Source organism: Hippocampus comes, unplaced genomic scaffold (assembly GCF_001891065.2).
Source record: "Hippocampus comes isolate QL1 unplaced genomic scaffold, H_comes_QL1_v1.1 scaffold69, whole genome shotgun sequence".
NCBI lineage: Eukaryota > Metazoa > Chordata > Actinopteri > Syngnathiformes > Syngnathidae > Hippocampus > Hippocampus comes.
Window position 1 is genome coordinate 204,021 of NW_017805505.1, and position 24,647 is coordinate 228,667.

The 24,647-nt window shown below is 42.6% G+C and overlaps 1 protein-coding gene and 1 long non-coding RNA gene across 2 annotated transcripts in view; one reads left to right on the plus strand and one right to left on the minus strand.

Moving 5' to 3' along the window:
- Positions 1–1,555: 1,555 nt before the first annotated feature.
- The window catches only part of LOC109520384 (disks large-associated protein 2-like), a 23,611-nt gene continuing 519 nt past the window's right edge, over positions 1,556–24,647 (minus strand). The window contains exons 2-13 of the mRNA XM_019877570.1: positions 23,859–24,610; positions 21,903–22,117; positions 20,855–21,011; positions 19,514–19,733; positions 11,866–11,910; positions 8,447–8,503; positions 5,584–5,942; positions 5,306–5,391; positions 4,789–5,195; positions 4,542–4,633; positions 2,734–2,886; positions 1,556–2,628 (exon numbers count right to left, since the gene is read on the minus strand). Coding sequence (XP_019733129.1) covers positions 2,413–2,628; positions 2,734–2,886; positions 4,542–4,633; positions 4,789–5,195; positions 5,306–5,391; positions 5,584–5,942; positions 8,447–8,503; positions 11,866–11,910; positions 19,514–19,733; positions 20,855–21,011; positions 21,903–22,117; positions 23,859–24,610 — 2,759 coding nt within the window. The 3' untranslated portion in view covers positions 1,556–2,412. The remainder of the gene's footprint in view (positions 2,629–2,733; positions 2,887–4,541; positions 4,634–4,788; positions 5,196–5,305; positions 5,392–5,583; positions 5,943–8,446; positions 8,504–11,865; positions 11,911–19,513; positions 19,734–20,854; positions 21,012–21,902; positions 22,118–23,858; positions 24,611–24,647) is intronic.
- Positions 5,747–10,548, plus strand: LOC109520385 (uncharacterized). Its single transcript, XR_002169167.1, has 2 exons — positions 5,747–5,823; positions 10,110–10,548. It is a non-coding gene; the product is annotated as an uncharacterized LOC109520385 (long non-coding RNA).

Sequence of the window (24,647 nt, forward strand, 5' to 3'; positions counted from 1 at the left end):
AAGATACCAGCTAATGTAAATGTGTCTGCATGTGCAAGTCACACATGTATAGCGGTAGTGGTAGGGCACATTTTTTTTAACCCCACCATGTATCTAAAACCCTGTAAATTCCTCACCACATAGCACTACAATACACACACACACACACACACACACACACACACACACACACACACACACACACACACACACATCTGCTTGAATAGTTAATTATAGTCCTTGACTGATGTAGCTGTGATGCAGGAAACAACCCAAATGGTCTCAGATGTGTCTAGACCACCCATGTAAGCATTAAATAAATCCTCAAGTTATATATGTGCAAGATATGCCCGAATAAATCTTCCCCATAAATTCCCACCACTTTACATTCACATGCAAAAAAAGGGCCTGAAATAGAAAACACTTTAAGTAAATAGCGAAAATAAATAGCAAATCCTCTTCTTGATCTGCCAAGAAGACGGCATTCCCCTTGACGAAAAATTAAATTGGACATCCAACATAAAAGATGGTGACTATTTATCAACTTTGTTTTCCAATCTTCCATCTGAACCCAAACTAAATTTATTCCTAATCTCCTGAGATAACGCTCTCCTTTGCTTCCTCTGGTCCATGTTTAGTGTGGAACACACCATGTCGCTAAAAAGCACTATGACTGCTTGTCACCATTCAAATACGCTGACTGATTACAAGTTTGAAGATACGTGCGATGTCAATTAGAGGACACACTTTGATTAAACTTATATAATTGTCGTGTTTTATTCCGCCTTGTTGTTGCTACGTTAAAAAGCCCAGCGACAACCCGCTGTGGGATATTCCAGCCACCTGAGGCTTTAAGGCTTTATTATTAACATGACCAGTGGTATTTTGTCTTGTCAGTGCAGGAAAAATAAAAACAGATCTGTATAAATTACATTAATGTACGTTAAGCAATAATTGATGGGGTTTTTTTTTTTTTTTTTTTTTGGTTTCAGGTTCCTGACACATTATCCACTGCTATCAACCAAAAACTGACAGTGGGCTATGTACAGAATATAACGCCAACGCAACTGGAGCTTTCCAGGCTGGTCCACCATCTATAGTATACTGAAGTAAGGGCTGTGTGGTTGCCATGGCAATGAAATTGACACAACTCTCCTGGTTCCAAGCCAGCTAACCATGTAAAGGATTGTGAAGCCTTCAGTTTATAGTTCCATTACATATTGTGACTGTAATCATTTACGGCCAGCTATACTATTCAAATGATCGTGAAGCTATTTGGTTATTACATCAAGTTTTGTGCGTTCAAAATCTCCTAATTTAGCCAGTAGTGCCTTGTTGACCCTTCACCGTACTTAACACGTGTAGTTTCTCGCCCAAATATCCCTGACGTCTTTGCACAGAGGACTTTTTTGTTTCGGACACGTGCGCGGGCGGGCGCATTGCAAAGATGATCCTTCCTAATGTCACAATGGAGCACACACACCAGCGCGGAGACAACGGGCACCATGTTGATAAATCTGTTTTAAAAAGTCCTTGAGTGTGTCAGTGTGTGCGTAGGCCCGGGTTAAGGACAACATTTGGAGAGTAAAAAGCAGCACCATTTACTATAGTAACTGACCAGTGTTAAAGTGTCATTTGCGCCTCTCTTTTGTTGACTAAATGGCGTTTTTTTTTTTTTGTGTGTGTGTGTGTGAAATCCGAGCTAAATGCTGCAGCGTAGACGCATGCCCTAATGTCAACCGATGCAAATGATCTGTTAAAACAACCAACGGTCCTGTCACTACTAAATGCAGATTCCAATGTAAGTATACTTATCAGAATATCCGAATGAATCATGCAGAATGGCATGAAAAAAAAAGAACCAAAAAAAAAAAACTGTCCTTTGCAATTCAACTGCAACATTATCATGTGAGCTTCATAAACTACATTTCCCTTGGAAATACAAACATGAATATCGTAAGGCGCAAAAATGCTTTGTTCCGTACTCTCCTCTTCCTGTTGTTCTGCACTGTGAACGCAACCGGCAGCAGACAAGAAAAATCAGTTCCATGAGTCAAATGGATGAAGGTGGAAATGGCAATGTGGAATTCTCAACTGGGATTATTTTAAGGACTTGACTCCTACCAAATTATTACTTAATTTACAATGGGCAACAAAATATATAAATCGAGTGTTGATTTGGGGCAATAGCAGCTCACCTACAAGGCTCTTGATCAACTCATAATAACTGAAGGGGAAAAAGGTTGTTTGAGCTTGCTTCAAGCACCGCACCCCTCATAATTTGCAGAGTTGATTTGTAGACTGCATTTTGAAATAAAGGCTATAGTAAATGGCAATACATCTTTAAATGAGTGATGGAAGATAGATGTGATGCCGAGAGCTGGTGTTGGATGGGAAACACAACAATGGTGACCAAGGATGAATCCGTGGACCTCAAAGCCTCGTCTGAGCTTCCGGGATGTAGATCTCGATGCTGTCAGCCCGCTCGGTGGCCGAGTTCTGTCTGAACGACGCCGCACGCTTGGCGGCCATGAGCCGTCTACGGGCTTCCTGACGCTGGCGGTCCTGGAGGTCCAGGGATCGCTCCCGCATCACGCCACCACGGCCCCTGGAGGGCCTCTTGGTCAGAGGAGGAATCCACTTTCGATCCTTGGGAAAGACGGGAACACATGGAACAGGTCTCTTCATTATTCAGGACATTACCTAATTTCAGTACAATCTAGAACAGTGAACCTTCATGATAAATTCTGATACCTTCTTCTCAGGACTCTCCACCAGCTGCCACTGGTTGTTCTTGATCTGCTGCAGCTCTTCGAATTTGGCAGTGACGTCTTCAATGGAAAGCTGCAAGAGGTCCCAGAATCCGGCCAGATCCTGAGATGTGGGTCTGGGCATGGCGCTTGGGTCCTTGGTTGAAAAACAAAAACTGGATTATTAATATTTATATATATATATATATATATATATATATTTTTTTTTTTTACATCAAACCAGCTAAAAGTGAACAGACAGCACCGCCAATAAAAGTTTGAGTACCCAACAGCTTCTACACAATGGTAGTTTCACCATGGCTTGCCACTAGGTCGCAGTGATGCACCAAAGGAAATCTTGTAAAAATGACAATTATTCTCTTGCATCCATTCTGTGCTCATATGGAATGCGTTTGTTGTATGTCTGTTACCAAATTATGCCCTTCGCATATACTATAAAGCAAACATTTCAAAAGAAAATTTGGAAAAATACACCAAATTTGGATAATGTATAAAGGATCACAGTCCGCCACATGTTGATTGAATAAAAAAAGTATTTTTAACAATTGCACATTAAACTAAAATTAAAACGTAATTATTCAAACTAAAATTTTACTTTTAGTCAAAGTAATCTTTTTAGTAACCGACGTCAGAGACGAATAAAAACACATTTACTTGTCAGGCGTATGCGTACTTTGTGTGACCAATCAAATGGTTGAACAGAATGATTGAGAGCTCTGTTGACCAATGATTTCACGAATAGTCACTGCCATGACCAGGAAACGAGAACGGCATTTGATTCGTCGGTCCGAATAGTAATGCTAATTGAGTTTGCCAAATTGCACCTGTACTTACCTGTCATTTATATTTTCTGAATCGTATTCCACACTTTTTTTTTCAACACACAGTGGCGTAAGGGTACCATGAATTAGATTTTAGTCGTGCTTGACAGTTGGCAAGCTATTTTGACTACTGTTGTAAACATTAGCCTCGACTGTGGATGCTCACAACAGGGATTAAACACTCCCATCAGGACAAAAGGACAGAATGCTGCATTTTGTCTCGGTGAGTATATTTTATTCCTCATTGTATTGTATATATATATATATATCTCATTTGTTTATCTTTATGGTCAATTGACAGTAGTTCTACTGAAATGGTGTGCTGTGGTGTGGCTACAGTGTGTGGAAACCGGTTGATGAATTATGCTAATTGCTAATTAGAGCATTACAGTCTATAATGACGTGTTTTGACGCTCCTGTAGAAATATGTCCGAACCAAAAATGGCAAACAGTATGATAAGTGTACTGCCGTTTGACACCCCTGCAGAGAACAACCTTAAAACATTTAAGAGTTATCTCCTTGACAATGTCATTCAAATCGAATATTTATCGTCTCAATAAAAGTAGATTTTTTTTTTCTGCAGCTCTTTTGCTCTTGTTAGATTGTACAGGTGGTCAGTTGTCTAGCCGCTGCGGATATGAGGACAAAGAATGCAGTGGCAGTCCATTTATCCAGACTCTCAGGCCCAATTCAAACTGCTGCCTTTGTGAATTAATGGAAGCGCTCAAGTCTTTCCGATTGGAATTCCCCTTTCGTTTCCTGATGGCTTGACGGCGGCGGAGGGACCGTTTCTCTATTGATCGCTGCGGTCTATTGCTGGAGGGGCTAACTCGATTCTCGAAGCACAGGCATGGAGAGAGGGGGACGTTTACCCATAATGCAACCCTCTACGAAGCAAATTAAAAGCATGTTGCGCAGTAGTGAGGGGATTTTCAACAGTACGTAAAGGTTTTGCTGTCCATCACTCACCAGATTTTGCTGACAAAGCCAGTAAAACTGCTGAAACTTTTGGGACATGAGCAGCTGGGCACTTCCCACCGCACTCCGGATTTTACCTAGGACTGCAAACACAAAAAGAAAAACATGTTTAGCAGTATTTTTTGACTCCAACTCTTTAATTAACTGTGGGAAATTTCATCTGGCAGAAGATACAACTAATATTAGTGTCCTACAACAAACGTGGATTTAAGACAAAAGTGGAAAGAGAGATGCTCACTCTCCTCCGACAGATCATGCTCCTCGGCCTCCCTCTCCATCTCTTTACACCATTCCTCCATCCTTTTGGATTCATTATGAAGAAGCTGCATGAACCAGCCTCCGTCCCTGCGAAGAGGAGACACTCGACCCGTCTCGCTGGCCTCCAGGCTGGGTTCAGCCAGCCAGGGTTCAGGCTGTGGGCTGGGGGGCCCACTGGAGACTCGGTAGTCCTCCCTGTAGCTAAACAGGCCCTGTGTGCGCACCGTCCGGATGGCTCCGTACTGCGTGGGCGTGCTTGGCTCAGAGTGGCGACCGAAAGCGCCACCGAACTGCAGACCTTTGTCTTCCATGGAGGGGAAGCCCTCCAGCTCCATGTCGGCTTGCACTGCAGTGGTAACACTGTTGGAGCGCTTGACCCGCCCACGCCTAAATGTGCATAGGTCATCTGATTAATATTGACATACAAATCCAGGACATGGTTTAGAATCATCGTCACGGTTTGTGAAGATTTGACAAAAAAGGAAAATGTCATGTACCTTTTGTGATCCTCCACCTGGATACCTATCGAGTGAAACTGAGGAAGGCCTTTGCTCTCAGTCTCTGAGTCTGTCACAGTTTCCACCTGTTGAAGAGACGGCACAACTTGACAGTCAAAACATAAGGTAAACAAACGTGTCTATAACTCAAAAGAGCGGCTTGGACTTGCTCACATGCATTCTTCCACTGCGCCATGGTTAGTATTTCTTGCACAACCTCTGAGTGGTGTGTTATACTGTTGTGTGTGTGTCTGTGTGCAGTGACTGCCTGTACATACCTGTATCCCGATAGAGGATCTCGGGGTTTTGAGGTACTCTTCCGCCTTGGATACCAACACGGCTTTGTCGCATGTCTGGATGGAGCTGTGGCTACCCAAAGACGCGTGCCTCTTGGGCGCCGCGGACTCCATGGCCATCGTGACCGCTTTGGAGCTGTCCAGACTGTCCATGGAGCTGTAGATGGGACGTCCGAGGCTGTCGGTGGCCCACAGACCGCCTCGCGGTTGCCTCCCCTCCTGGTAGGCATCTTGGGTGGACTCGGTGCTGCTCTGGGCTGTCACAGAGATAAGAGGCTTGGTGGTGGCGCGCGGGGGCACAGGAGGTGGGGTCTTCTTGTAACTAGGAGGATATGACACCGCTGGATAGCACGAGCAAGGATGGACAGGACGAAGACAAGGCAAAACAAGGGTAGAAAATGAATGAAAAACCAAAAGTTAACGGAGGAAAAAAAAACAATTCCCAGAGGTTAGAAGCAAGCGACTGAAAAGCATGATGGGAACTCAGACACTTTTAGCAGGATAAATGTCATCTGTAAGTTGCAAAACACCTGTGTGTAAAATGTCTGCAGTTACTCGTGCCGTGAAATGAAAGTTCAAAGAGGAGATTTTCCCGATCAAGAGCAAAATAAAAAGCTGAGTGGGAGTCATCAGTGTAACTGCATTTTTAGTCCTCTCATTGAGTCACAGAAGGGACTTTTTGAGAAACTCACTGGAACGGTGCAGTGAGCAAAACTATTGGGACGCTGGCAACTATGTCTACAAGGAACGAAAATGGGAGAAACTAAAACAACAGCTCTCCACAAAGTGGACAAAATAGAGATAACTGAAAAATTGGGCAATCTGTTGCTTGCTAAAACACATGCATCAATGTTAGCAGGTGTAGCCACAGCAGTCAACGCGCGCGCACACACACACACACACACACACACACACACACACACACACAAGCATGCAGACTATTTGGCTCTGAGTTAATTGCAATCAAGCCACAAGAATGCTGTAAAGACAAATCCCATCACAGACTTGACTTCCTTCCAACTCGAAGGGGCTGCAGTGCTGCGGGAGACAGTGGGTGGATTCCAAAACGAAGCTTTGTGACTCAGGCGATATGAAACACCAGAATGTCTATTTATACATCTTTGAGCCAGCAGACTAAATTTCAACACCAAACGTGTAACATGTAGGCTGGACTCACCACCTGACTACTGCAAACGAAAGACCACAGTTTCAATTAAGACAAGGGCACTTTTACACGACATCAGTTTGTTGCTCTTTTTTTTCTTTTTCAATTTTCTAAAGGATTTATGTAGAGACAACAAGGTTGCCGGAAAAAAAAAACAATGCCTATTTACATGGATCTGAAAAAAAACCCAATATGCATGGCAGCCAATTAGCCTGCGAAGTGGTTAAGTCTGTAAATAAACATCAGGGGCCATATTCTCTCAGGTGTGTAAGAAGGAAAATGTGCAGAGTTGTGTGCTTTTCTGACTGTGCAGATTCTTCCATCAATTTGGGTGGAGCAACTCCAAAATGTAGGCTCACCCTCTGAGGCTGGGAAAAAAAAAGTCACCCAATTCAGTTGTATCGACCGCAATAATGAGTCCACATGAAAATATATGCCTCGAAGCTATAATGAATAATTTTAAAACCATATTTTGCGGTGCCACTTCACAGTTGCCGAACACAGGTGCGTGTCTTCCATTTTACACAGACGACCCATTTCGGCTTTTACACGGGGAATAATAATGAAGTCTTAATGACCCGTTTTCTAATTTGTTCTTCGGGCTTTAAAAATGTCTCGTAATCAAAATGAATGACAAAGCAAATTTGGTTTTAACAATCCACATATAAAGTGTTGTGTCAATGGACCCGAGGGTAAAAATGAAGCAAGGCCAAGAAGCTGAAGACATTGATCAACAAATAATCCAAAATGAATTTAAGATGTAATGGAGCCTAGCGTATTTCTGCCAAATTGTTTTGCTTGTGGCCATTTAATGTCATCGACTTCGCTCGCCCCTCTGGAGCATGTCATCCCCAAAGGCCTTCAAATAAAGCACACCATTAAGAGACTTAAAACTACAAGTCTGGACTAATTTAGCGGAAAGATTGGTTGTGGCATTCCGTCCTTTGTGCTGCTCGCTCCGTCTGCCCGTCTTTGAATGTGACTGCTGCATATTTCAGTCAACAGACACTGGAGGTTGTGTCGGGAATAAATCAACCTTAATGTCATTGCGATCAAATCTGCCTGCTACTCATCTAAAACCTCCTGCGAGTACCGAAAAGATGAATGCGAGTCTGGTTCTAGATAGTTACTGTATTTAGCCACATCCTAATGCACGTTCACTCGAGACGGTGTCTGACAAGTTTCTTAAGTAACCCTCATCCGTCCTCCCTCGGTCAAGACAAAGGGACGCCCTCCAGCAGCTAAAGACAAAATAACAACTTTACACTTGCTCCTGATGTAATTATCTCCTTCTCCTCACTGACCCGTTGCCATTTCAAGACTGCAAGCGTGTCTGAAAAGATGGAGACGAGGCCATCTGTGTAGGTGGAAACAAAAGAAGAGCAGCGCAGAAAAAGATAACTACCGCGCATGCCCATCTGTTTGAATCAGAAATTTTGAGATGACGAGCCATACTTTTCCACTCCGGTCCTCTTGGAGGCAGGCACACACCTTTGCTTTTTTAAAATCACAACATCACCCTCTAGTGGTGGGTCGCAGATCACAGATTTGTAGTAATGACTTCAAATATTATTTTTAATAAGTAACTCACAAACAAAAAAAAAAAAACACCCTGAGTTAGCCTTTCGTACATTCACCGGTTACATGAAATAAATCTCAAAGATGGCGACCGACTGGTACCTGGTGGTGGCTGAGCGCGGTCCACACTGCATGAAGTAGGGAGACGAAACTGAATGCCTGCAAGAGCCAAGCGGAGCCAGTTATTGGAGGCTTGTCCAAGTGTGACACAGATAAAAACGCTCATGGACTACATTTACAAACCAAAACAAACTGACTTCTGAAACCAATAGTTGACATTCTTGTCCCTTCCAAATGCATTTGTTACATCACTCCGGAAAGGAACACAGTTATTCTGGATTTACTGCAGTCTCTTTTTCACAGTGTCTAATGAGTCCGATTGATGTCCAAAGACAATTTAATAGGTAATATTAAAATATAATTGCTCTGGTTGTCCAGCTTGACCTGTGTTTCTTTTGCCACTTCCAATGTCATCATACAGTGGGCGACTAATTTTCTCAGATCTAATAATCAGTTCATAGTGTCCAAATATTATCCTTCCTAAAAAAAAAAGGAAAAAAAAACCTCAATGCTTGACAACATTTGTCAGTCCGAATTTAAGTCAATATGTTGCCCATGTATCATGATGTCCTTTGTAAAAAGCAATCCACATCATACTCCGCATGCATCATCTCAAAGCAGACATGGCACATTATCTTAATGTACAATACGTACACATATTCACAAGACAAGTATAAAACAAAGTCAAATGTTGAAATAGATCACTTCATTATTATTTAAATAGATCACTTCATTATTATTTAAACAAAGAATAATATGACACCTCTGGAGTGCCTTAGGGAAGACGTAATACAGTATTTTTTTTTTTTTTTAACATGACTTACTGGACTAGACCATGTAGAGTACAATTTGACACGCTCGCTCCAAAGACAAAATGACACTTCCAAGGACTTGTGTCTGAATCTTAAATCTAAAAGACTGTACACTTTTGCGATCTGCACTTAAGTTTCAAAACGGTCGTTGCAACAGTTTGAACAGTCACTCCGCGCCTTGCGACTCCGTCCACTCGCGCCAGACGCCGCCTTTGCCACAGTTGCGATGCAGGGCTGGCAGAGAGGCTGGTGAGAGGCCGCTCTGACGCAGATCAGGGCGGATCGGTGCTTAATGACGTGCAATGACTGACGAGCTGTGCATGAGCATGGGGGCTGGAAATGGAACAGAGTGATTGTGTCGTGCGCGCGCTATGATAATCCTGCCTCATTCCATTTTTGCGGGGACAATCATATGTAAATGAAGATTAGGATAAATATTAGTCTTCTAAAGCCTGGAAAGCACAAAAACTAATCCTTTAACGGGAAACGTTTAATCTCGGCGCTCTGCCAAACAGCTTGATAAGCAGTGACAGTTTGTATTCCAGTGACATCATCTCAGTGAGGAAAAAGCAACCTCACTGAAACAAAACCAAAAAAAAAGTATCACTCACAATCACCTTTGGCCACACCACCTCATCAATTTTTGCCATGTGATGTCGTCAAAATTAATTCCGACATTAACTCCATTTCCAACCTCGGCTTCCTGGGTCACCTGAACCACGTTTCCACCCAGTTTGGTTTGGATTGGTAAATCCGGATCTGTCTTGATGCCGTTCCTGTATCATTTTAAAGATTGAAGTTATCGATTGTTGTGCTCCTGAAGAAAACTGCACCCTTCAGTGGCTTTTCTTGATTAACGTACAAGATCTATTCTGTGCGTCTGCATGTCGTAGGTCGTTGGATCATGATGACCTTTCGAGCGTGAGGGCTGGTTCATGACGATGGGCGAGTGGATGGAGAGATGTACAGTATGAGTGATCTGACAGAGGACATCTAAGGACACCCGAGGGTGTGCATGCTTCTGCCGTTGGGATTTCCGAAATTCAAAAGGTATGTTTTTTTTTTTAATATCATCTATATTTACTGTATATGTCATGTCAATAGAATTTTTCACAACAAAACAAGCATGTTGTTTGGTCGCCACATACATAGATACATACAGTGGTGATGCCCCCATGGATGCAAGGCGGTGCAACCTTACATGTATGATAAGATCACAACAAACCAGGACAAATCAGTGTCAACAAGTTTATGATCTGAATAATTTGTCTTTTTACTAGGTTTAGGTGTTTTGGCTTTCCCCAAATGATAAATCGCTCCAAACAATTAATTTTAAAGAAGCAATAAACATAAGAAAAAGTTAGATATGGTGTTCATTTCAAGAAGTTAAGTTTTCACAAAGGCCGCTGTCGAGCTGTTTTTGAAAAATTAAACGGTCAAACTTCAGGGGGGAGCCACGGAGCACACGTATGGCTAAAGCGGCCGACTCGACGTCATTTCGATGGAGTCCTTTCAGCCTGAGCAAAAACATACATACTCTTTTAAAGTTACGACCCTGCTCTTCACAACAATAGAATAAAAGAACCTCATTTTCTTTTTATTGGTTCATAAAAGGCTTTGGAGTGGAAACTACAGTGTAAAGACGAACAATCTGTTCCGAGACGCTAGTTAACTTTTGATTTGTTTCCAAAAAAACAAACAAAAAATTGTAATAGAGAGCATTCAAATAATTTAGTTCATGGATCACCAACATTAATAAATCTGTCACGTGTACAAGATTTGTTTTTGTTTAATTTCACAGATTTCTTTTCTGTTACTCAATAATATGTAACATTCCCTCTTCTGCTATTTCATCACACACAGCGGCATGCTTGAGTCTTTTACTGTACTACATTCTTCTTTTGAGGGTGGGGGAATGCAAAAAAAGCCCCCCCCTCCAAAAAAAAAAAATCATTAGATCCTTGCTGAACTGAAGTAAGATAAACTGAGATTGCACTTCAAGCGTGATAGCAGTTCGAACACTGTAGTTGAATTCGGATTTGCGCAACCTAAGGGCTGTCTGAATTTGAGGCTCCACTATTTCTTGCAGAAGTGGAAATGACACGTTATTATTCAGAGCTATAACAGGAGCACTGATTTGTGCTGGTTTGTAGAACAAAGCTGCCGATTTAGTCTTAACCTGCCTGACTGCATGCCAGTATATGAAAAAGAGCAAGATACAGTCGCCATAATTGATTCAGTCAAATGGTTAAAGCAAGAGGATGCATTAAAGGATTTAACAGACTGATCATTTTAAAGGAATGAAACTAAACAGCAAAAAAACAAAACAAAATATTGAATTAAAAAAAAAGCTGTGTTAAGTTATCCTTCAGAATGAGATGAAATAAGAGAGATTTGAATAGTTGCCAACATAACTACGATGGCGTGCTATGGCTAACATGATGGCAACTTTGTTGTTGTTTTTTTTTTTTCCTTTAGCAAGTACAAGTACACAAACTTTCCATTGACTTCAATGTGAGTAAAATGAAGACAGTTGAAATACACTCGGGTGAGCATGATATTTTCATTTTTACCGAGTGAAAAATGTCAATGGGTCAGACAAAATGTATGAAACATATAAAAGAAAGAAATAATAAAGCTGTTCCCTACCGGACCTACCGTACTCTCTACGCCCCCCAGCTAAGCTACGGGCGCCTAAAATGGGGAATAAAAGAAAAAGGAAATAATAACCAACCAAAAAAATGACAGCTTTCTTAAAAAGAAAAAAAGAAAGGAAGGAAGGAAAAGCTTCGAGAGCCGTAAAATAATTTTGGATGTGTTTTAGGGTAAATAGTTCGCTGTTGTGCAACTGCTTGCTTGGATGTTATTGTAAAGCTATGACCCCCATTAAATTAGCATCAACATAAACATGATAAGCATTTTTAATTCAACATTTTATATCAATTTATGAAAAATACATAAGGCCAAGAAAAATCGGAATAATAAAAATTCACAAAAAACACCACAGTGAGCAAACATAATTTGAAAGCAAAAGTATCACATCCATGTTTCATCCATTTACAAAATATAAGCGCAAGCTAACAAATGCAGGCTAAGCGATCGTATTCCAAAGGGGTGATTTCGAACACGGACATAATCTGATTCTCTCAACATTGCAGTGTAAGATTCCTGAAAATTGCATCATGACCGACGCAAAAGAGAGAAGCACATTTCCTTTTGAAGAAATTCATGAAGAGAACCAAGGGCTTAAAAAAAAAAAAATGAAGAGCCATTCAGTAGCTTTTGTTCTAATAGCGACATGTCCTAGATTTGGCACAGTTGTTTCATTAGATCTCTGAGTGACAACATATTCGCAACAGAATTTTCAAACAAACAGCCAATCATGTATTTCAGTGGCAAAATCACAGCCTTTTCCCATTTCCTCTCTCTTTTAAAATGTTTCTTTTTCATGTGTTTATCCTAAAATCATTTCTTGGCCAGTGTATTGATTATTGTTGCTAAAAATCATTTCTTGGCCAGTGTATTGATTGTTGTTGCTACATTTCTTGACTTATATCAAGGGATGGGTACATTCTTTGAAAAAAGGATGGCGTTAAGATGAAACTCAAATTGTTTTCCCGAATTTTTTTGGTTGGTTTTTGGAGAAAAATATGACTTTGCACAATATTTCAAATCAGCAACATTTATGAGTACATGAGCGCGAGTACATGATGCTACTGATGAGAGATATTCCTCAGCTATCAAGATTGGATTGTGATCACTGAAAACAGGCAAGTGCAGAAAGGAACTTGAGTTTATTACAACACAATTTGAAAACAAAATGTCACCAAAAGAAAAGACCATTCTATCACGGGCAACTTAATATAACTCATAATACACCAAAGAACCAAGAATTTGCATAGAATGAATGTATACAGATTGGAGACATCATGATTGGCCAGCACCTTAAAAATCACCTTACATTCCCCCAGCAAAGGAGAAAATAATGTTGAGAAATGCCATTGCAGTTGTCCCGAATAATGTCATTTTTCAATATACTGTATATGTATACATAGAAATCATCTTTAGAAGCGAGATATTTCACAGTCGTATGCCTTCACTGAAATCATTATAAACCTGCTTTTTGATTTCTTTTTTTTAACATTTAGGTATATGACAACAGAAAATCTGAAGTATTGCACATGTGGGCTATAGCAACAATGAATTTGAACCTTTTACCATTTGTCACCTTTAACCCCACTTGGTTGAGCTGCAAACTCAACCTTCCAACGCCCAAAGCAATTTATTCTTTGTAACAAAGTATGACTCCTCGGGATCGGCATGATAACTGACCAGTATTTGAATAGATCATTCAGAGTGAAGTATGCTGATGGTTTGGGGATGAATGATGTGTAGTACAAAATTGCAACCAGCAGAGGCGCTGTTGCTTCACTCTTGACTATTTTGCAGCCTGCCGCGTCAGATATGGCTAAGTTGAGCTACGGCCACACAGAAATCTCCATTACGGTGCGATTCATATGCCTCTAGAATGGAAACAGGAGTTGAGAACATTCAGAGCGAGATTCTCCCATCCCTTGATCGCAACTCCACACACTGATGCTCGACAGCAGGTGGGCATTTCTTATAGATGTGATGCAATTACAGTCTCGAAACTGTTCATATTGATGTTAACAAAAAACAGTAAGTGTTTAAGTTTCCACTTTATAATGCTTTTTTTATGTTTAAAGTGAACAGGCTTATTGTAAGTTAGTGCGTTTGGTTTTTTTTTTCTTTTGTTACAAAGCATGTAATTGTCAAAATGATTGTTCTTAAAATATGGATGAATCCCACTCTCCCTAGTATTTTCATGCATTTAAAATGAATAGTAGATAGCAATAGGAATCATTTTTATGGTTAACGTCATCGTGATTCAATCGAGGAAATTTGGCCGAATGCCCATCCCACCTAGTTAAAATTTTTTAAACTCAACTCAACTGTATTTATAGAGCACTTTCAAATAATTTCCTGAAGTAAACATGCCTCACAAATTGCTGCAGCAGAAAATGGGAAGGAGCTCCATTCTCAGCACAGTCGTCCCATTGACAGGTTCACATTTAAGTCAGGCCCGTGATCCATCACAATTTTCCATGGCCCTGCCAAGGTCCGGGTCTAACTTGCTTAAAAACGTCCGCCCCGCTGGCTTGGGCCTCAACTTTGGTACACCGCGCTGGGACAACGAGATAAGGGAGTGGATGAATAGCAGGAGGGAATGCTAGTGGCTCATGACCGACAAACTCAACGGTGACTCCCACCCTTTAAGATGAGTCGGGAGCCCTGCTAGGCCATCACTAGTGAGGCGGTGTGAGTACATTCACTGGTACCGTACTGTACCTCTGGGGACTTTTCGGCGAGGTAGAGCCCCTCAGTGGCTCTGATTGTCTACTGTACGTTTGGGGACTGGTCTTTCTGCAGCAAGAGTTGAAACTGTGGCCAAATTGTAGGGGGATTTTTTTTGACTCATGCAGAGAAATAATCAAACAACCAAAATGTTGTTCAGGCAAACAGATTTTCAATGACCGTTGCTACCACCCAGGTGATGGACACGATGAAAGAAACGGCCTCAGAGACTTGGAAAAAGGTGCTTGTGTTTGGTTTTGAACCCAATTTACTCCGGTTTTCTATTTCACCCCTCATCCAACACAGTATGTTTTAACTGCAACCGGTAAAACTGGCACAGTAAGTATTTGAATATAATATATATATATTTATATATATATTTATGTATTTATACAAAATTGTACAATTATATACAAACATGACTGGAACAAAAATGGAGCTTTTGAAGCCATCCTTATTTGTTCTAAATGATCATTTTTAAAGAGACTTTTCATTCATTTTATGGTTCATAACCTCAAGCTACAATGTTTTGAAACCCTTCTATTGAGGGTTTGGTCCCGCCCCATCCCACTTCCCCCCCAAAACTGTCCTTTTTAATTTGGGTGGTCAACCCACATAAACTTTATTCGTTGAAATATTCAAAATTGGCTTAAAACAAAAGTATAAACTGAAGGCCGTTGTGAGAGAACACATTGATTGGAATCATTTAAATATAGTCATACTTGCCTATCATTTTTTATGTTGCACTCATCACAAAATTAGTTGAAGGGTTTGTAAAGTTATTCACAGTATACGCAGGTGGTAGAAATGTTTCTACATGGAGAAACTGGAATGAACGTGAATTAATATACGTGTGCAGAGACAAACCACCTTGTGAATTGACCGTCAGATATTACCGGTCGATCATTTTACTTGAATGGGAATTTTAGGGTTTTTTTTTTGTCTGGGTCCCCCCCTGACAAACGAGGAAAGACAATGCTGTCTTCCTTGGGACTTATTGCTCTCCAAATCAAGTACTACCGGTCGATCATTTTACTTGAATGGGAATTTTAGGGTTTTTTTTTTGTCTGGGTCCCCCCCTGACAAACGAGGAAAGACAATGCTGCTCTCATTGGCACTTGTTGATCTCAAGATCAGCTACCATCTCGCTCACATTCACGTGTCACCTCAGTCTGAAGGTGAAATCACACAAGGGGTCTCTCGGAGGCTGCTAAAGGAACTTTGTAACAGATGACAGACTGTGTCTGCAAAGCGTAAAGGGACGAACAACAGCCTTTTTACGTGAACGCCGAGTGGTATAATGGCTTCCCCACGCCGTCCTTTGGAATGACAGATGGGCGTGATTAGAACGACATTGACATATATGACATGGGCCCACTGGTGTACTTCCTGCACCACAGTTCAAGACTGGCACTTCTGTGGCCGCCTGTCTGGCCGCACATTTCCTGCGGCTTAGGGACCCTTTGCTTTTTGTTGATCTCCCATGGGAAATCCTCGATCGGAAGCGGGCTTGCAGGGCTGCCCGAGCCCTCTGGTGTGCTCTCGGGGGTTCCCTCTATGATCTCAATTCGGGGTGGGTTCATGAAATCCATGATGCTAAACGGTGCCGGTTCAGGTTGACACATCACTGACTTGTCCTGTGTGTGCTGCCGGATCGACCAGCTGGATCCCGCTTGGATTCCAATGGAGACTCTGTCTTGCGTTTGCGTGGCGCCATCGCTGCACGGCTCTCGACACAATGTCCACATGTTGTAGCACTGAGTGAAGTTGAAGAAGTTGCTGTTGAAAGTCTTCAGCTCCCCGCAGACATCTCGCCGCAGCTCTGCCAGCTCGTAGCGCATGGCCGAGATCTCGTCCTTCCACTGCATGTTGAAGGCGGCGACCATGTTTGCGGATTCCTTGAAGGCCTGGATGGCTTGAGGGACGGGCGGCTCAGTCGTGGCCATGGGCGAGGCACTAGGGACCCTGTACGATGGCGGCGTTGCCGGGGGCACCGAGATGGCCGTTACGGTGGAGCTAGTACTGTGCTGGCTGCGAGCAGCCACCGTCTCTCTCTCCAGCCTCTCCAGCTCTGCATAGGCAGACGAGCTGGCACCGTCATCGTCCTCTATCATGTCGTCATTTAGAAAAGAGGTCGCATCCACAACATCATATCCCTCTGGAAGAAAGATTTAAATATGCAAGGTGAAAGGAACAGCTGGAGTGTGATGTGATTGAGTTTCTCAACTAGAGAATCTGCTACACAGATCTATGACAAACATACAGTATGTGAGTTGGCCGGCGAGTCCACACAAACGCACACTGCAATTTAATGGTTCATCAGGGATTGTTTAAAGTTATGCATACAAAATTAGTGATGCAAATCATTGTTTGTTTGCATTATGGCTTCAGGTATTTTTTTTTTGTTGTTTTTTTTTTTTTTGTGCCGTCTCAAATTAACCGGGATAGTTGTCACAGAACTCACATACTGCAGGCTTTTCACAATGTTTTTACACTGCCTTCTCAGTCGCGTCAAAGAATAACAAGCTCCTTTCCATCTTTTTACTGCACAGCACAGAAAAGAGTGGAGTCAAGCACATCAATCATCATCAAATCAGCACTTGATTATTTGAGAATTGGTTCCTGAAAATGTTGGTTTCTGTGAGGCTATTACTTTAGTGCCATTTAGTGCAAACAAAAAGATGTCTAGAGCGTGATAGATCCACAACCCACTGGACCAAAAAACAGTTATGAACCCTATTGAACATATTAGGTCCAAGGTGACTAATTTGACCCCCCCGCACACTACTCCCAACTTGATGGCTGCACAAGGGAGAGCTGCAATCCCACAGTCAAAGACAGCTGACAGACTCAATGCCAACGGGTATACTTTGCCGCCCCCTGCTTTTAACAAGAAGCCACACTTTCATGGGAAGAAGAAGAAAAAAAAATAGACGTTCACATATGAGACATCTGAGACAGTGGCGACTCTATGATTGCGAAATGAAAACATTTGGATTATTGGGAAGTAGACATCTCTCAAATATTTACATTTACAAATATCTCCGCACACTTCATACAAACAACTCACAAAAGCCAGCGTTGCGTTTGCCTGCGTCCTTGATCCAGCGCAGAAATTGAGTGAGTTTTTGTGAGTTGTTTGCTCCAGATGACAAGAGTCAGTCTACCAGTTCCCTTATAGAAGGTCTATAAGTTAAAAGCTATTTTATTCACTGAGAAGGCAGTGCAAACACATATGCATAGATATATGTATGCTTCAGTATCAATAGAATACCTGCAACAACCATCACTGATGCCTCCAGTTGTTCTTTCCCCCTGGTTATCCTTCGAGATGGTTGGTCAAATGGAGAGGGGTTTGCCGCTCATCTGCCCTACAGAGCACCACACGGGATCCCTTCCCCTCCCGCTATCCTCGGCGGAACACGTTCATACGATTCAGACATAAACTAGGTCTGCTCGTATGCTACCGTGAAAAACGTTATTGGAAGGGATCGATTTCTGTCCCAACCAATCCAGGTAACATTAATTTCTAGGCCACTCTTCCATCGGGACATTGGTCGTATTGCACCATAGGAGAGGTAAAGCGTGAATGGGAGATCGCTAATCGCCACCCACGGAGCCCTTCCTCCGCGTCGGCAAAACGTTAGCTGTACATTTGCCATTGAGTCCTCGAAAGTTGGATTGTTTGGCCTGTTTCAAGTTCAGCAAATAAGACGGTGGGATTGGAGAGCACTCAAATCTGTCCTCAGTGCTTCTGTCACGGAGGGGAAATTGGAGAAGGAAACCAAATTGAAGTTGATAGGTTGAAATAAATGACCAAAATCCTAATTGAACAGGGAAACCAAAACCCACATTCTTTTCCATTTGAAATGGTCAGAAAAGTCAAGTACAAAAAGCAGGGTATAGTGAGCATAAGTGCACATATTTCAAGAAAAAAAAATGTTTCAATAGGGTTCATAGCTTTACTCTTTACGGCAAACACCAAATGCAATTGGTGAGGGAACTGCTGCAAAAGCTCTGCTTGCACAAAGAAACCTAACTTTTGGAACAGTATTGCAAATATCGTGTCACATAAAAATGTGTCCCGGAATTATGGAGAAAATTTCCAATTTGGAGTTTGTGGAGTTGGATATTTCACTTGATTTGGATGAACCGGTGGTCGGTCTCGTGATAGACACGTGTACATCAGTGTGCCTGAGGGTGCTCTGCAGACATTTCATGTCACACAGTACAGCAATACCTCAAATAGCCAAAGGCAAATCAGCGTTACCATGACCCAGGTCGGTTCATTTGTGCAACCAGCATATATGTGTATTTCCTCTAGCGTTTGTTGACTTACCTTAATGTTATCGTATGGTTCTAGTTTTTAGATTGCCAATTACATGACCAGATCCTAATGTGGAGGTGCATCGGAGCAGGGGGAGGGGCAGGTAGTTTATTATCCAAGTTTTCTAAAAAAATCTACCAGTCCCCGACCCCTTACCCGTGCCCTTCTTTCAGCCCTCTGTGAGACTCACAACAAATAGCGAATACATCAGAACACCACAGTTTCACATGCTCAGGGCCTTTTTCTCGTGGACATGCCATGTCATGTGGCTGTGCCGTGTTGTGCTATTGTGTGGTGGTGAGTGTATGCGACCCTCCCATCCCTTTTGCCGGTTTACAGCTTTGCAAATGCACAGGTAACCAATCGAGTGATGCATGGAGCGTGCAAAGTGACACGCAAGCAAATCCATCTAAGGGCAATGCAAAAAAAAAAAAAAAAGAAAAAGGAAAAAAAAAAAGAAAAACAGCTTGGCATCTCAGAGAATCAAGGGTTCCCCACTGTACATATGTAGGTATGTCAAATTTGTGGTCATGTATAGGATGCATGAGGATGTGTGGTCTAGGCCCTCTCTCATTTAGCGGGTTATTGTTTTACCTGTTGTGGATCTGAGAGTTGAAGTGACAGTGGAGGATGTCATTGAAGGCAAGCAGTCGTCATCTTGGGAATAACCAGCCTGTATTGCACGGAGGTAACTGTGGCTTCGAGTGCGGAACGAACCCGGCAGGTCCAAGGCCTCCATAGCCTGGGATTCTACTTCACTAAAAACGGACTCGCAAACTGACTCAAACTGGCCATTGATCTCAGTCTCACTCACCTGAGAGACAAAAACAGGAATAGCAGTCCTTAATTTTTCCTCTTCCTTTCTCTTTCTCACTTTGATTCTTCCCCTTTGCACAGCAAATATGAAGGAGTGTTAGCATAAGGACATGCCACTGACAATTCCCAACCAACTTCAAACTGCATGAAAGTCAAAATCAAATAAAACAGAAGATAGAGCACAACAAAACACAGTCGGACATATGTTAGCTTTGGATTGCACAGCAATTTTTCATATTCCCTAAACCCCTTCCCCCACAGTACTATTTCATACCCATTTCTACAAAAAAAAAATAAAAAATAAAAAATCTAATACTAAACCATCTTTCCAGTGGTCCATTAGCTCTTCCAATAGTGTCCTTTACTCTTAATAATAAGAACTGCATTTTAACAGTTGACTGGTATTATCAGTCTGCACTAATCCCACTGCTATTCTCAGTAAATGTTTCACACCAATTCTTTAATCGAGTAAAGATTGTAGGCCGATGGTACGCTTATTTTCGATCTCGGACAAAAACACATTTTCCTCTCCTTACTTGTTCTCCATAAACGGACTTCACAAATCATTTTACTGTCGCAACCACCAGGGTCCAAAGCAGCTCCAGAACAGACTCGCACAACTGATAGCAGCGTATGAAAAGGGAAATACCTGGAAATGTTGATGTGTGGTTAATTATGATGCTTTGTCTCACAGCCCCTGTGCCTAGCCGCTAATCTTGTGACGTAAGTAGCAGTTAGCTCTTTCGCACGTTCGTCAGCTACGTTATTGCTTAGGCCTGCAGGATGACAAGTGACTTATACAGTATATCAGTGGCCTTTTCAACACATGCAGATTTGCTCTCTGATGAAAAAACTTTTTTTTTCTCCTCACATTTGGCAATGGTTAACTGTCAAATGAACATGAAATGCTGTTGTGTGTCTGGATGTAAATCAGAGAGGAAATTAAATTATGGATACGGGTCAACAACTTGATGCTTTTTGACCTCAGTCCATAAAACACAATTAGCTCTCGACCTCCAATAAAACTGTCTCAATATCTGTACCGTTCTAAAGATACATTCGGTAAAATGAAACAAATATATCGGTTGCTTTTAGAGAAAATGCACGTTTGCCACTCACCTGGCTGACGCAGCTAGCCTGACTGAGGGTGCTGACAGCGCGCATGTAACTCTGGTTGCGAGAGCGGAAGGGCGGCGGATGAAAGGTGGTGGCGGGATCCAACGTAACACTCGGGTGGGCCCGCATGTCTCTCATGGTTTGCAAGCGGTAGCCCCGGCTGAATAAGAACGAGGGCAATTGACAAACAAGAAGTCACACATGGACCATCGATTGGATTACACTATGCGACCTGCTGACTGGCACCTTTGCCTGTTCATTAAGCCGTTGCTGGTTCGCTGTATTCCTTCATCAATTAAAAAGGCTTAGGATTGATCTGATTCTGATGCCCACATGAAACCATTTTTAATGGGAGAAAAATATATTCCTCATTATTGATTGAGGTCAATGGGTGGCTCATGGGAAGTTTACTGTCATGCAACTAGCTTGAGATCAATTTCCACTCAGTCGGGTGTGCAACAATCCAGAAATTGCTTAAGTCAGCTGGCATCTATAGTGCCGATCTACTTATTTCCTGTTGTGGAGAGCGAGAATAGAATATATACTGTGTGTATATATATATATATATATATGCTGGTTTCTCTTCAACCATATGGCACGACTAGATTGCCCTCCAATGCTACAAAAGAAGTCTGTTTGGACTAAAGTAGGAGTAATCAGAACCCTGCTGTGACAGCACCAATGAAAATAGAAGTGAGCGGGCTGAAGGATGGCAGATGCATGACGCCTCCCTGCATTCTCACATTTTTGGCTTTGTTTCACACTGCCTGAAAAAAAAGCACTGGAGAGCAACATGCGCGATAAAAGCATACGCAGCGAGAAGGATGGGTGGGATGTGATTCTACAGAATTTCCATCGTTTGTAGGGGAAATTTAAATGAATGAAATGTTTGTTCGGTTTTTCTGACAGAATAATAGAATCCGATTCAGCAAAGGATTAATTTGTCACCATGCACTTGCAGTTGATTTGTTTTTAAGAATTAGCTCAAATAAAACAAACCAATGAAAAAAAAGGAAACAAATAGTCACGCGGTACATTGGACCAGACCTACCTATGGGTGTCGAAATGGGGTCTCTGCATGGCTGACTTGAGGACCAGAGCATCCGGCCGAACGCATTTCTGTGGGGAGGTCTTGGGGCTTTCAGAATCGCCGCTATCATCATCCACCTCTCCCATTGCTTTGACGTAGCTACTGCTCCTCATCCGCCGACATGGGATCTCATCATCCTTCTCCCCAGGGTATCCTCCCCACTCATCTTGAGGAACCTGGCGGGCAGGAATTAGAATCTATGAATTGCCACGATTATTTGTGCGATGAACAAAGGTGCAAGTCCCCTCGATGAGACCACGTGTCAGACTTGGCAAACGAGCGATATTTACAAGTACAATGTGGCCCAATTAGCCAAACAAGGGCGAAGACTGTTTCAGATATTGAGACATTGTATTCCAAGTTGCATAAGCTCTTGCCTCATTAGCTGTAAAGAGAACATTTCACTAATACAAACTTGTTTCTCTCTGTGCACCCCATGGGTATTGGATCCAGTCTACTTCAGTTTCGATCTGCAAATGTAATAACGCACTTTGCAGTACATTAGGAGGCCCAAACCATGTCACTCGGTCTGGTGCGGCCCTGAGCATAGGTGTGCTACGATGAAGGTTGATATAATGAACATCCTGCTCTCCATATCTGCCCTTTTCTGATGATTGTGGGTCACGCATACTTGTCCATGCAGTAAATCCACTGCACAGCGAAACAAACTCGGGCACATTGTCCCGATAACACTCTAAGAGTGACTCACTTTACTCAATAATAAGGCTCGTTGGCTCTAGCACTGAGACGAGTGGCTGATTACTCCAATTTTCAGTCATGTGAGACTTCCTCACTTGACAAACGTGCCTCAGATGGGCAGAAAAGGAATGACGAGACGCAGCAGGAACATATGCAGGGCTTTTGACACACAACCATGAACACAATTAAGAGTCTTAAGTTTTGAATATTTGTGATTTTGGACCTGGGACAAAGCCAGGCGAGACAGAGTACAAGCACAGAGAGAACGACACCATTGTGTCACTAAAAGTGACATCAAAAAATGTTCTGGTGTGTCAAAGTCTTGAATAAAGAAAAGCAATGTTTCCAATGCACCTGAAAACGATATCTCTAGTCATGACTGTGCTTTACTTTTTGTGCGACACCTTTAGAAATTCTCATGAGAGCATGCTGAATGTGATCAGGTGGCAGCTGGAGGGACTCCACCGGCTGACTCATCAGCTTGTTAAACGCCAGTCAGAGAGCTGCTGTATTGACAGTCGCTCAACAGCTGCTACTTGGGAGTCTTCAGCGAGATGTGCGCGCAGATATTCAGACCACTTTGGCTTTCTAATTACAGACAGGAGTAATTGATTGCATTGTGCAGCTAATTTTGTCAATAGGTTTTCTCCTTCTTTTGGCAAATATTTTACTTTGTATCCTATTGGAAGCAACACTATGGGCAGGCTAATACGGATGATCAACAACATTTACAGTGACCCGCCCACGAGGAAGTAAAGAATACTCAAAAGGCTACATTTGGCAAAGTTGCAGTATTTACGTGGATCTTTTAGTGACCTCTTTGTTCTCAGTCTCACTGTGACAATGATCGACTCAGTTGTGTTGTAAAAAACACAATCGTTCCCAGTGGTGTCCACACAAAAGGGGATCCTGGTTAAATATATCGTGATCTCAGTCTCAGGGACGCAGTCATTGACTCGTAGATAGCGTTGGGGAATCCAAAAAGCCTCTTTGCTTCATTGCTAATCAATAAATCTGTCACTATTTATTTTTTTTCCTTTGGGGCGTTTGTGGATATTGATCTGAGTCCTAGTTAAATTGGAAATGCAGAGTTCACCAATATTACTCTGCCTTGCATTACATTCCACATTTTCCTGTGGCTGCAATCAACAACCCCCCCCCCCTAATTTATGAGACATTGCTTGTGATTCTGTAACTGTATCATGCATTCACACTAACCTGTAGATAGTGACAGGTCCGTGAAGGCTTCAGGTCTGTGTGCATCATGGTTTTCTCGAGGTTGAGCGATGACTTTCGATAAGCCTCCTTAGCTTGGCTAACTGTCAGCGTAGACCAGGAGCTCCTCTTCATGAATTTGCCTTCGGGCGCCATTGCCATACTGTCACAGGCTATGCACTTGACGTCGTTGTTACTCTTCGAGGCCTTGAGTGACAGGTCTCCAAAGTGGTGTCCGTGTATGGAATCTGGGTAACAATGGGTGATATGTTCCCCGTGCTGTCGTGACATAACACTGGGAGTGCGGTAGGTGCTATCGCTGTCCAGATTGTCATCGGAGCTCCACCAGCCGCCAGATCGGTGCTTGCGTTCTTTGCTCTTGCTCCTCTTGCTCCCGTGTTTGTTTGTCTGATGGCCGTGATGATGGTAACCCCCTGATCCTCCGCCTCCGACGACGTCGCCTTTTGTGCCATTCATCTTTGACGATCCCTCCAGGGAGTGGGACTTTGTGAAGAGCTTCTGGACTGAATGAACAAGGTGTCTGATGCGGCCAGGACTCTCGCTGCGTTGTTCGGCGGTGGTGGATGTGCGCTGGTACTGTAACGTGTGGAAGCCATCCCGGTGGAGTGGCATTTGCTTCTCAAACTGATCCAGCAGATTGGCAGGGAGGCGATTGCTCTTGGTGCCGCCGTGATGCGAGGAGGCGGCGGCCGCGGCTGCGGCTGCGGCAACCGCCGGCGAGGTGGCAGAGGCGGGGATGGGGACGCAGTCGTCCCTTTTTGACGCATCGTT